Source organism: Cydia strobilella, chromosome 6, assembly GCF_947568885.1.
Source record: "Cydia strobilella chromosome 6, ilCydStro3.1, whole genome shotgun sequence".
In the NCBI taxonomy this organism is placed as follows: domain Eukaryota; kingdom Metazoa; phylum Arthropoda; class Insecta; order Lepidoptera; family Tortricidae; genus Cydia; species Cydia strobilella.
In genome coordinates this window covers 18,085,157-18,099,223 of record NC_086046.1, presented here as the reverse complement: position 1 = coordinate 18,099,223, position 14,067 = coordinate 18,085,157, and the positions used below count along the sequence as shown (strand labels likewise).

The following is a 14,067-nucleotide window of genomic DNA, read 5'->3' as shown; positions in this document are numbered from 1 at the left end:
AAATAAATCAAGCACATATCATATAATTATACCAAAATTTAATTTCCTTACATAAAGTTATTTGATGTGAACCATAATTCCTTTTTAATAACCCAACAATTAAGAAAATAAAAACTGCGATACGGTATACGCCGATATACTAATAAGCCTATACAGAAATTAAATACCTAAAGTAAGCCAAGCAAAACATTTTCCGACTTAGTGCTAAATCTCAACCTAGATCTAAAGTCGACCAAATTGGCAACAACTATGTGGCTCTTTTACAATGTGACGTAGCACTTCGTAGACCCTCTACGAAGTGCTACGGCGTAGAACTATACATTTAATTAAATGGCGGCTATTCGTTTAAAATGAACAAAATTAATTAAGAACACAAAGTTGTTTTAGACATTTCAAAAAATATACCATAAAGTTTAAAGACCCGGCTTGTAGGAACAAGCCAGGTACTTACGTATATTATTTTTCATTTCTCATGCTCTGAAAGAGGGTCATTGTTGTTCTAAAAGGTGTGCAGAAATATACGTGTCTGCACTAGAGCATTTTACGTTTGAAGTACGATTTTTTAAATTTTACTTAGTCATGTTTTAAAAAACACATTCATTTTACTTTCCTCGTATTCGAAATGAAAAGTAGTGTTTAACTCGGGTGAAAGGCATCATTTCAGCCTCGAACTATTGGCGCTCTCACTGCGTTCGAGCGCCAATATACCTCAGCAAGTATGAGTACCTTTCATCCCTTGGTTAGCAATCTACTATATACATATAACATAACGACGAAACAAGAATCGATACCTAAGTGTGAAATTTAGAAAATAAGTCGTTATGAAGTCTTCGCAATAATATACATCTCGATCCCGACATTATTAGCCCAGCATGCTAAAATAAAGGGCTAATAACGTCGGATAGTTATACAACTATCCTTAATTTTACTATATATTATTATATGTTGTATGTAATGCACAACGTAAATCAGTATTTTTCCTCAATCTGCCTTTAACCACGAACGATGTAAAGGACTAGAAATATTGAGATGATTTTATATTTATCATACACGATATAATCCGTTTTATTTCATGAATATCGTAGTAAAGAACCGACTAGTTTCTGAAGAGGCAATTGTTAAATAAATATTTGAAAACATGTTTGGTAACATGTAAAATGGCTTTTCTTGATTTTGTCTGTTCAGCGGCGGTAGCACGGTCGCATTTCTATAGCTTGTCACCATGCCTGTCACGTTCTAACAAGTAGGTATGTAAGTGCGAAAGTGATGGCCATCGTGACAGGCGATAAAAATGGAACCATGCTGCTCCCGCTGACCAATTAATGGGATTTGGCAACTGTCAAAGGTTTGCAGAGATGGTGCCATCATAGCTTGCCCCTTTTTCTATGAGATTTGGCTTAAAGGGCTGGCATCCAGGGCATTAAAAAAACAAAACTTTGACACAATTCTAGGGATTGACAGGGCAAGCTATGCTGGCGCCATCTGCTAAACACTTCGACCGGCCAACCCCATTAATTTAGTCAAATTTTAAAATTGTTTCTTGATAATAGAAAACTGGCCTTTTCGATTAAACAAGGTTGCCACGCAACGCAAATCTCTGGGCGTGCCCCGCTGGGCGTTCATCCCTAATTCCAACCAATCACGAACCGGATGCGCTTGTTATGACAACGTGTCACCGCCGTGTCATCGCGACAATACACTGTTATTCGATATTAAAGCTTAAAACGGAGGAATAGGGTCGAGGTTTGAGTGGGGAAGGAGATAGTGGGTTTCCGCTATTGGCTGTTAATGATGACGTGATGAGTCTATTGCGGCCAATCACGAAGAGCATTGTTAGATTAGTTAGTTTATAGTGTTAAATGTTTACATACATAAAATTAGGTGTCTGATGTATTATAGTCGGCTAATAAGATTCCTTTTATCCAATATGATAGGAAAAAATCGTCTTATTGTAGCGAAAAAATCGTATAGTATGGGAAGATTTCCATGTTTTAGCTGACGGGAAGATCAATAAGGGTCTACCGCGAAAAACTAAAATCGTAGTTTCTCTAGTTTCGTTATCTGCCTCTCTATCACACTTGTATATTCGAGCGATATAGAGGCAAAAAAAGAAATTTCGAATTTCGTTTTTCGCGGTCGCTTTTTATCCAGCGTTGTTGGATTTTCAACTTTAAACCTTGGTCTTTAAATCGAATTTAGCGTGCGGGCAGATTCAAGCGCTTTTTTAGCTCGCGTTAAAAAAGCGCCCGTGTGTAGGGTCAGGGTCACTAAGGTCCCATTCGCACGAGAGCTTTTTCAACGCGCGTTAATAAAGCGTGTGTATTTATTCACACGATGGCGCTAGCACTTTTTATCAAGTGTTGTTGGATTTTCAACTACCTTGGTCTTTAAATCAAATTTAGCGTGCGGGTAGATTCAAGCGCTTTTTTAACGCGCGTTGAAAAAGCTCTCGTGCATATGGGGCCTTAAGAAGAAACAATGCAAACAGCCATTAAGTAAAACCGCATCTACACGGCCCGGTATACAGCTATCATTTTAGGCTATCAATAGAGCGAGATAGGGAGAAAATGACCATATGTATGTCTCGTTCTAGCATGACCATTTTGTAAACGGCCCTCCACACTCGTGCACGAATGGCGGCTCGAAGTCGCGAACGTGAGTGTGGAGTCTATATAGTTCGCTAATCAGCGAAATCGACTCCACACTCGCGTTCGCGGCTTCGCGCCGCGTAGTCTGGAGTGGAAATAAGATCGTGCGAATCATGCTTAATAATCATAGACTATAAAACTATATTTTTTATAAAGGGCCCTCCACACTCATGCGCGAATCACGGCGCGAAGCCGCGAACGCCGTGATTCGCGCATGAGTGTGGAGGGCCCTTAAGGATTACAGGTGCGCAAAAACAGCGTTCTTATACTTGCCTTAAATAGTATAAACCTTCCTTTTTTATTTAAGGAGGGAAGATAATTTTTGAATTTTAATGAATTTATTGACGTTTTTAAATTTTTTAATGTTAAGATCCGAAGTGCACGAGTGATGTTTGATGCTTAAATAATTGAGTAATTTATTATATGTAGCAATCGGTGGATCTCTCTCAGTTTCACTTCGTTTGTGCGAAAAGAGAAGAGTCGTGAAATGTATGAGAAATAAAACGATGAAATTGGATTATTTTATTTTATTATTCAAATTAGTTACACAGCATTACAGTATTACTACTAAGGCACTGCGAACTACAAAGCAAATAAAAAATACAAAGATACACGAGAAAACACAAATAATAACAGCGTGGCTCTGTTGCGTCATAACAGCGTGGCTATATTGAATTTATAATACATAATTATATAATCCGATTTCATAGTTTTGTTTCATGAGTAACTATCGCGGTAACCAAAGACAATATTATGTATAAGAAATCAAACTAAGTAGGTAGGTAAGCTACATAAACTATTTTTGCTTTAAGTTCGGGACACCCGTCAGCATAGACATATAACGGGGAACGGCGGGAAACGCCGTTGATTATCGCGATAATTCCATTGTGGCCGTATGAAAAACGTCGAAATTTTCGTCAAAGCGTTTCCACTTTCCCGGCTCCAGCATAGAAATATTACAAAATATACATTAATAAAATATTATTCAAACTTACCAAACATTGTAGGGCGGAAGCACGCAATATTTCTTATTTTATCGCCAACCTTGGTCCAATTAGTAACAGCCCGGTTGATCCGTATGCCCATTCGTTACGCATAAAAATAAGCTTTCTAAAAAGTAACAAGTATAATCACTATTTACTGACACTTATTGCCTTTCTCTTCTGAACATCGATATCGAATAGTAGTAGAATGACCGCATTCAAGTTTGCCTATTATCTATTTTTAAAGCATTCGATTTTGTACCTTGTTGCAAACTAAATGTGATTCACTTTCGCTGTACTTTTAAGATGGAATTTGAACGAACTTAGTTACGAAAATTCGTAATAATGCATCGCCTAATGTAATAGTTAAGGGTAAAATTGGTCTGAAAACTGAGTCAATGGCTCTTAGCACCCTGAAGGGAATTGCAGGGACACATGCGAGAGCCGTACCTAAGAATGTGAATTGCCAATAAATACATCGTAAAAATAAATGTCCAAAAAAGCGACCGTACCAAAAAATAACTGCGCATGGGCTCATGGCTAAACGCCTACGTCTAAGATGTCACGATATTATTTTAATTATTTTTCTAGGTTCCGTACCCAAAGGGTAAATCGGGACCCTAGCACTAAGACTCCGCTGTCTGTCCGTCTGTCACCATGCAGGCTGTATCTCATGAACCGTGATAGCTAGACAGTTGAAATTTTCACAGATGATGTATGTCTGTTGCCGCTATAACCTATTTATTACTCTGTGCTATAACCACGAATACTAAAAACGGAATAAAAAATATTTAAGGGGGGCTCCCATACAAAGGTGATTTTTTGCCGTTTTTTGCGTAATGGTACGGAACCCTCCGTGCGCGAGTCCGACTCGCACTTGGCCGGTTTTTTCTTTATTTGCTTAATAATATAACATTTAGCTAGGTACCTCTAAATTAGTTTAAAGTTCGGACGACAGACGCTTTCGTAAATAATAGATCCTAATACCTACTAAATTTTGGAATTAGGTAGCTAATATAAGTGAATCGTAAACTTATTATGGATGACACCGGCAAAGGTCCGATATGAATAATTTTACAACGGCATAGTCCAAAGTTAGGTACCTAGCAAAAGTATCTAGTAACATCATTCTACGCCCGCTACGAGTAGACTACATTAAATTTATTCTCTAGGTGCTTAATATGGCCCGTACCAATTGTTTTTATTCAATTTGCAAGTACCTACTAAATGTGCCAAAACCTAATTTCCCATCGACCCCTCAGACTGAATATCACGTGGCAAAAATATGAACGCACGAACTTCGTGACACAATAGCGTGTGAGGTACGCTACGACAACTCTTTATCCGATAACACCATCAACCGATCTTACCACTTTACAAACAAAGTTCAAAATCCAATGGTAACTTTATTGACCAACTAAAATTAATAAAGAACTTACTGTGATTGTATTAAGGTTGAAATTGGTTTGGTTTACTTATGGTGTCAAAGTATATCAGGTTCTAAGAAAGGCTAGACGAATTAAGTGTCGTTTGCGATATTTGCCCTACTTGTGTTAAGGATTTATGGCTGGCTGAGCGTGGATTGGTTGTTGAGGTTTTGGCTTTTTGTAATTAATTAAATTACAGACTACCTAGATCGTTGCTTCTCTTACAGATCGATTTTATTCTAAGTTCAATCTCTCCATGAGTGACTCTCAGTCATTTTATGGGATATGTATAAGGACTAGGCTAGGATTTTCTGGCATAAACTTAAATAGGCAAAAAAAAGCATAAGAGTGTCAATTTATTTCATAAAACATACAACTTTCAGTACATTAACGTACTGTAACAGATTCAGTATCCATGTTTTCGATCCATGCCGATTCGAACTTACAAATTGATCTCATGTTGATATCATTCGCCTCTGCATATCGATAGTACTTATAATATTGATGTAAGCGAGATGCAGAGTAAAAAATAGCGTATTACTAACAGATGTTAAATTAAAAATTCTAATGCCGCTCAAGAGGGTGTTAATAGTTATATACGATACAAGTGCGGAAAAGAGGAAATTAGAAACGAGTGGCGATAAATTAAAACACGACTGCAGGATGGTCCTACTTTCTCGCACTAGTGCGTAAAGAGCACTTTTCGTGCATATGTCGAAAGTTTAAAGGGCCATATGTACTGTAAAACGCTGTACGATACACGTGCGATTAGGTAATTCGCAACTAGTGTCGATTTAAAACACTCCCTGCGGTCGTGTTTCAATTTATCGCCACTCGTTTCGAATTTCCTCTTTTTCGCACTTGTATCGTAATAGTACATTTCGATGCTAGAGTGCGGAAAGTATGTCATTACTTCACGAGGACCGAGATATCGGTATTGAGGTATCGAGACTCGGGACGAGTGAAGAATGACATTTCCGCACGTGTATCGAGGTTTTTTTAAACAGTTGCGAAAAAATAAGAAAAGCAACAAGTAAGGAATGTAATTCGAAACTTTTATATTATTAATTCTGTGACATCATTGACATTGACATTATGAAGAAGTGTTTTTGTAGCTTTTATTCGACTAGAATAAATTTTGTTATTATTATTGAACCCACTTCAATGAGTTTTTTTTTTCAAATGTATATTATTATTATTACCTAAATATCGTTATTTATGATTATTTGTGTATCATATATTAATAAAAACAATATCGAATGTTGCCTTTAAAAACTTACAACATTCTTGCAGTAAGAAAATACGCCTCTTCTTTGACAGGCGTTCCGTTCCATTCAGATAACTTATTAAGAACGGTTTTTCAACATTAAAAAATAAACGTTTTATAATACTTCTAATGATGAAGAAGTAAGTAATAAAATATGAAATATGCATATTATTCGTATTCTTACATTAACAGTAAGTTTTTATGTTGATTACGACGTTTAAATGAAACTAATATTAACACTCATCAATAAGTAGTCATGAATTGGAACAAGTAAAAATTTTAAAAAATTGGAAAAGTAAAAAGCACTAGTTCGCGAAAACCAACTTTCCGCACGCTAAACAGCCACGAAAAGTAGTACTATTTGAGCAACTGTATTAAAAATAATATTGTGATATTTTATAAAAAGACCGAGAGTATTTTTACTGGGCCTCCTGTAAACCTTTATCGCGTTTCTTCTTTTTCTTATTTTCCTTAACTTTCTCTACGATGACGGCATTTTCTAAAGACCCTCTATTGATTTCATCTTTATGAATAATGATTTATTGGTAAATAGTAGGTACATTTACACGTCATAGTGGTATAGTTACATATTATGATATTGATTTTTATGTTTTTTCTTCTTTTTCTTGAATACATCACCATTACTTTTTATTCGGTACATCTTAATTACCTTCTGCATTTACCGTTCTTTTGGATTCATTAATTAAAGTATCATTGTTCTGCTCATAGATTTTATCACTATAAGGATTTCCGTTTCTTCTTTTTCTTCGGTACGTCTTCATTACCTTCTGCATTTACCGTTATTTCGAATTAATTAATATCAGTATCATTGTTCTGCTCATAGTTTTTATTACTATCAGATTTCCGTTTCTTCTTTCTCTTCGGCACATCTTCATTACCTTCTGCATTTACCGTTATTTCGGATTCATTAATAACAGTATCATTGTTCTGCTCATAGTTTTTATCACTCTCGGATTTCCGTTTCTTCTTTTTCTTCGATACATCTTCATTACCTTCTAAATTTACCTTTATTTCGGATTCATTAATAACAATAATATTGTTCTGCTCATAGTTTTTATCACTCTCAGATTGCCGTTTTTTCTTTTTCTTCGGCACATGCTCATTACCTTCTGCATTTATCGTGATTTCGGATTCATTAATAACAGTATCATTGGTCTGCTCATAGTTTTTATCACTCTCAGATTTCCGTTTCTCCTTTTTCTTTGGTACATCTTCATTACCTTCTGCATTTACCGTTATTTCAGATTCATTGACAATATTATCATCATTTTCATGCCTCTCGTGTTTTCGCTTTTTCTTTTTCTTCGTTACGTCTTCAATTTCTGTATTTGTTGTTATTTCGGATTCATCATTTTGTTGCGCATCGTTTTCATTATTTTCACGTTTCTTCTTCTTTTTTTTCATTTTGACTTCGTTTTCCTCCATATCCATAGAAGCATTCGAAGCAATATCGTTATAATCTCCATTTGTCTCATCTGTTTTCTTAATTTTCTTGTGTTTTTTATTTACTACTTCAGTACCTTCACTGTCTTCATCATTATTTACTTTACTGTCGTCCTTTTCTTTATTAGCTTTCTTCTGAAAGTCCTTTTGATCTCTATCTAGCACAGCCAAGAAAAACCCAGTGGTATAATCAGTATCTGGTTTCGCGTACAAACATCTATTACCCATGCTTCCATACATGCCGGAACCAAAGTTATTCCATTGCCCTTTTAATAGTTCCTTTACGTCTTGCACTCTCCACTTAGTTCTTGAAGTTTTTACGACATTAGTGACGACTCTCTCATTCTCTTCGGGAAAGAGGGAGCAAGTGCTATAGACTATTCTCTTGGCGTTGGGGAAGGCGTTCATGGCGTGCTTTAGGAATTTTTCTTGTAGAGAAGTCAGTTTGGCTAGACGGGCTGGATCGATGTAGTTGTGTACGCAGAGCTCCATGCCTGAAATTAAGAGTCTTATAAAATGACGTTCAAAAGAAGTAATTATCAATTTATTTAATTAACTACGCTAATTTACTTTCACAGACTAGTCTATACTATATCATAATTCATAATATAAATTAACGCGTGAGGTTAAACCTCAACATGTAGAAAAGCAAGATATGTGTAAGATATGAAGTTGAATCGTCGTATTGAGTATTTTGGATAAACTTACGGCGTACTGACTACCAGTCCGCCGGACGATATCGGCCAGTCAGTTAGAACAAAAATTAGACAGTTCCGAACAACTGACAGGCCGATATCGTCCGGCGGACTGATAGTCAGCGGGCCCGTTTAGGCAACATTATAACCTGATCCAGAACAGCTAGGGTCCAGGAGAATGTACTCGACGTCATCGTAGTCCCCCCTCCTTATTGCTAGGGCATCTTTGTTTATGGTCTCCACGCATTTGGACCCAGTCTTCTTTACGAAGTCGCATAGAGTCTTGTATCTCTGTTCGTTTTGCTCTACTGCATAGATTTTACCCTAGAACAAGGTAAATTTTAAAATGGACTGATTATTTTACTTACACACAGTACAGTTCAGTTTTTAAAAAATAAATGGCTTCTGTCCATTGGGAAAATTTAGCCAGTGTATAGCCTGTATAGGGAGCTATAATATAGACGAATATTGTACGGTTAGTACAAGACAGCGTACGGTTATTAGCTCTTGTAAAGCGATAGCAGGACTATACAAGGGCCACGTGGAGCTACTTGGCGTTGACGCCAGAACGGTGGATAAACTCGTATCTAGATTAACTTATACATTATAGGCTATCAGTATTACACTTTAAACAACGTTAATGAGCAGAAACAAAAAATTCATCACGACTCGACATCACTAAGATGGCGGTCGACGGTCGACAAGAAACTCTTACTTACACACATAGCAGAAGAATCTAACGACATAAAACCGTGCCCTAGAATAAAATATTCTAACATATTGTAGCCATCAGATATTTATTTATAAAAACCGATAAGTTCACCGAGCATTTTAAAATAAAATTATTGACTGTTACCTAAGATCTATAAGCAAACTTGTGCGGATGGTGCAACTGGCACTAAGTGCTTCGTGCGCATGCAGCGCTATCCAGCTGTCCCAGCGACGCGTTAAAGCGCTGAGAATGCCGTTGGGGCTGCCGCGCATACTTGAGGTGATCTGTCAAATCACCTCATACCTCACACCAGTAGTAACACTACGTACTTCGTTCCTCATGTAGGCTGCGAGCTGCGTTGTCTTCATGCCTGGCGCCGCGCACATGTCCAAGGTTATGCTACCGGGGGGAGGAGCCAGTAAATGTACTGCCAGTGCTGTTGCCTGTGAAAAAGTTATTATTATCATTGCCTTAGCCGTAGGCACTTGACGTCTCACCAAAGTTTTCAAAAGTAAAGATAGGCCCGTGGTCCGTTTATAATTCTGATCGAACATTCTCATTAAGGCCTAAGGTTAAACCTGGAGTTACCATGGTTACTAATGCAATTTGACACTGGGTTAACGGTTTAACCACTTAACGCCGGGTTAGAGGGATGGTGCGAGTGGACCTTAAGTCTGCCACAACGCGATTGGTTGACGAGTTCGCATCACTCGCGCAATTGGTCGCAATTATAGTTGCGTTATACTACACGATAGGCTCGAATTCGTGCCTGACACCGCTGTACTGGCAGTGGCACCATTCTTGGTGCCCGTAAGGCCCGTCTTTACGAAGTTATAATATTAGTCAATGTGTCTCAAAATAATAATACATAAGTTAAATGATTATTTTTATTAATGTACCTAGATGATCTCTGAGCTCTAAGTCACCCATTCTAAAAACTTTCATTGTCTATTGTAGTTTACCTTAGGCCACAGGGCGGACACGCTATACATCAAAAATCACTTGCGTTTCTATGTGTGAATGGCATGTCTGTACACGCGGCATGCGTCATTGTGTGAGTAAGTTGCTCAAAATCAGTACTGAGTGGTCAGCAAAAGGTCGTCAATCGCTGTCGCGGGGCGAGGTAATTCGAATCGGGGCGGGGCGGTGCGTGGCCGTTCTGTATGATAATACTATTAATTATTCTATGCTTAGGCGAAGTCAGCAAGTCAGCATAAAGGGTAGCGTATCAATCAGTCTGTATCTAAAGTGTATCAGTCTATCAGACTATTCTCTGATAGCTTAACAAAAAGAACTATGTCGCAGATACTTTTGAACATGAACATTCTATTAAGGAGAGTAATCGAGGATGGCAGATACTTTCGGCGCGTTGTTTCATACAGTACAGGGTGAAATGACTTATCCCACAAAAATAGGTGCCAATGAATTAATGAATGGTTGTTACAATACCTTATCCTGCAGTATAATCTTGTTCTCCATATACAGCTCATGTTCGTGCAGTTTGGTTCCCGAAGAAAATACAAACATCGTCTTCACATGATAGTCCTGTAATTAATAATATATTATTTCACATTTATTATGTCTAACAATACGGCTTACACATCTTCTTTGATATATCAAAGAAGAGCGTAGGATATATCCTACGACCTGCTTGATAGAGTTTACGTATGACTTCTTGCCTCTTTAGGCTACTGAACAGATTATGATTGCAATTTTGCATAACCAAAGTATTTTTCAATTTCTTTTAACTTTATGAAATGCAATACAATACTTAGGCTGCGGATACGCGACCGGCGGCGCGGCAAGCGGGAGGGAGGGCGGCGACTGTTGGAGGTTCGCACGACTCGATCAAAATGTATAGACTTTAATAAATTCAAGCTTAGAATTTTAAAAGTGGAAAGATTACTGCCTTGGGTGAGACTTGAACTCACAGCCTCTGGATCGATACTCCAGCGCTCTGCCGACTGAGCCACACAAGAGCTCATCCATAGTCATCAAATCTTTCCACTATAGGGGTCTAGGGGACCCTAGCGTAATATAGTGTAGTATTAATAGCATCGTTTCTGCTTCAAAATTAATTTATTTCGGACGACAGCAGCGAGCGGCGGCATTGGTAGCTACCCGCCGCCACACCGGTCGCGTGCGTCCAGTCTGCAGCCTCAAAACTCTCTCTCTTCCAAGCTATATATCCCACACGGTGATGGGGTCAGCTTTCCGAATCTTTCGCTTCCACTTCGCCCTATCCACGACGTCGTCTTCGGACACTTTGCACCCAATCATATTTTTTAGCACTACGTCTTTCCATCTTGTTTTCGGTTTACCTCTGCCTCTTTTACCGTAGCCTGCAGCCTCAAAACAATAATCAAATAATCGAACCTGTGTAAAGTCGTACTCGCCCAGACCCTTTATCTGTTCAAGATAATCGTTGTAAGAGCCTGATGTGCATCTCACAAAGCGGTACTCCTCATCTTGGAACGCTCTTATGGCATCGGACGTGGTCAGCAGGTTGGTGTTGATGCGAACATAGCGCGGTCTGCGGACAGCTTGTAGGAAAAAAAAGTAGGTTAAGGCTTTTAAAAGGATACCAGACAGTTATGTTTTGAATATAAGAACAGGTCAAGTTCAATTAAATAAAAGTTAGTTGACACTAAATTTAAATTTTGGAGTTCGGTCTTTATTAAGTCTTCTAAGACCCAGGAACTGAAAGCATATCAAGTTGCGTCTTGATCTGGCTTGCGCACCCACCATCACTGTATACCATACTTCGATATGCACGCGAACAGTTAACGACTCATGAAATAAAACTATGAAAACGGATTATATCGCGTATATTGAACTTATAATACATCCCGACGTTTCTTGTATTATAAATTCAATATACACGATATAATCCGTTTTCATAGTTTTATTTCATGAGTAACTATCACGGTAACCGAAGACAATATTAGTTAACGAATCCTTCGAAAATTGTACACAATGACGAGTGGCCAGATTCACCAGAAACATGTTATAATTTGATTATTGAAGATAGTGAATACAGAAATCTGTCTGTTTCTTTGCTTCTATAATAGAATAGATCTTAATTCTATGCAGGGTACATAACTAGGTACCTATTCATATTTAAGTTTCTTTATCTTAAGGACCTAGGCCCCGTACACGGTGGGAAGAAATTAATAACTCGATATAAAATTGAAGGAATTTGAACCTCATGTAATTTTATTTTAAGTTCAAATTTCCCCAATTTTATATTAAGTTATCAACTTCTTCCCGCCGTGTACCGCATATATTAACTAGCTAACATATCTGTATTTAATTGAGCATATATTATAAGGTTAATAAATATTTATTAGCCTTGACAACCAGTATTATAACCATTAAAATTTATGATAGAGCATAATTTTGTAGCATTCAATTTATGCCCCAATCAGTCTTACACATACACAAGACTATGTGTAGTGTCCCTAAAAAAATATCTCTTAAAGTAATTTACAACACTTTTAAGATTTCTTAATATCCAAATTCCAAATGGTTAATGTTAATAAGTTACAATTACAAACATTGTCCTTCTGAATCAATAAAACACAGATGTGTAATACAACTATTTATTTTATTAAGTCTCGCTACATTTATATTAAAGCAGCTTATCAAAATAAGTGTCAAACATTAAACTAAAATACTTTCTTTCAGCAAAAAAGGAATGTTCATGAACACATCAGTCCTGTTTAAGATTTAAACTGCTCTTTTCAGTCTCCACACCAGCATCCTTGTATGAATGTTGGTCAATTTCATTGCCATGCTCATCATACTCCTTCTCATGATAAGCTTGGTATGCATACAAAACTATGATCAGGTTGACCACCACCACTGCAGACACCACGGACCACACCGTCCGTGTAAAGCTGTCCACCGGGTAGTAGTCAGTCAGGACATGTCGCATCCCAAAGAATGCAATGAATGGCAGGGTAAACATAGCAACACTGTACAGAAACAGATTGGCTAAAGCCAGTGCTGCCAGTTTTGTGTGCTTAGGAATAAGCGGACCCTGGTCAGGTGTGTCAGCCATTGTTGGAGCTTATGAGGTGATCTTAATCAATCTGAAAATAAAAAAAGTAAAATTACCTTCTGTTTTTGAATCTTCAGGATGATCAGCAGTGTATGTTTCGAATTTCTCTTTGTATGACCGTATTGTTTGTTCAGGTTTGCTTTTCCCTGGGAGAGCCTTTTTGCCAAACAACAATTCAGTCGTTAACACTTTCGCTAGCCAGGGGTCTAGACGAGGCTCATTTGTGATAAGGCCACTACTTTCAAACATTTTGTCAATATCAGCAGCATGTTTGATTGTTTCTGTTATCAGTGCATACAGCACATTAGTTCTCTGCAAACATTACACATATTAAAGTCTTCACTAATTTCAAAAACTACAAAATGTAAAAAGCTGTTGTATACTCACAAAGTGACGAAGTTTGTCGTCGTACAACAATGTTTTGACGCTACCGCCTTCAGTGGAAACTTTCTTAAAAATATTAGCAGCAATCTTGTAATGTCTCGGCACTTTTACAGAATGTTCAAACATTTTCTTTAAAGCTAAAATGTGGCAAAAAACATTGCATTGCTCAACTAGAATCAATCACGAGACCAAATCAATGTCATTCATGCTGTCAAGTTTGAGGTTATAAACTATTTAGGCTATACGGTAAACTGCGCAGTATCATGCCTAATGCTTTTCTTTGAAAAATAATGAAACATCTAATGAAATGCAAGAATGCATCTAATGATTCGGGTTTTTCTTTCAGTTAAAAAAACATTTTATACCATTACAAAAGAATTTGATGAACTCATTACCGATTGTTTAGTCTACTTGAACTTTGGCA

At 37.4% G+C, this 14,067-nt stretch overlaps 1 protein-coding gene across 1 annotated transcript; it reads right to left on the bottom strand.

Moving 5' to 3' along the window:
* Positions 1-5,395: 5,395 nt before the first annotated feature.
* Positions 5,396-13,856, bottom strand: LOC134742183 (28S rRNA (cytosine-C(5))-methyltransferase). Its single transcript, XM_063675165.1, has 7 exons — positions 13,647-13,856; positions 13,316-13,571; positions 11,573-11,739; positions 10,646-10,741; positions 9,526-9,639; positions 8,634-8,808; positions 5,396-8,283 (listed from the first exon to the last, which is right to left on the bottom strand). Exons 1-7 carry the CDS (start codon positions 13,767-13,769, stop codon positions 7,136-7,138), a joined length of 2,079 nt encoding a protein of 692 aa, XP_063531235.1. The 5' UTR covers positions 13,770-13,856; the 3' UTR covers positions 5,396-7,135.
* Positions 13,857-14,067: the final 211 nt, after the last annotated feature.

Coding starts and splice junctions, on each gene's coding strand:
- LOC134742183 (XM_063675165.1), bottom strand. CDS start 13,769: ATGTTTGAACATTCTGTAAAAGTGCCGAGACATTACAAGATTGCTGCT. Junction 11,740..13,315: donor TGAAGATTCAAAAACAGAAG/GTAATTTTACTT, acceptor TTTTCCTACAAG/CTGTCCGCAGACCGCGCTAT. Junction 8,809..9,525: donor CAGCCTACATGAGGAACGAA/GTACGTAGTGTT, acceptor ACCTTGTTCTAG/GGTAAAATCTATGCAGTAGA.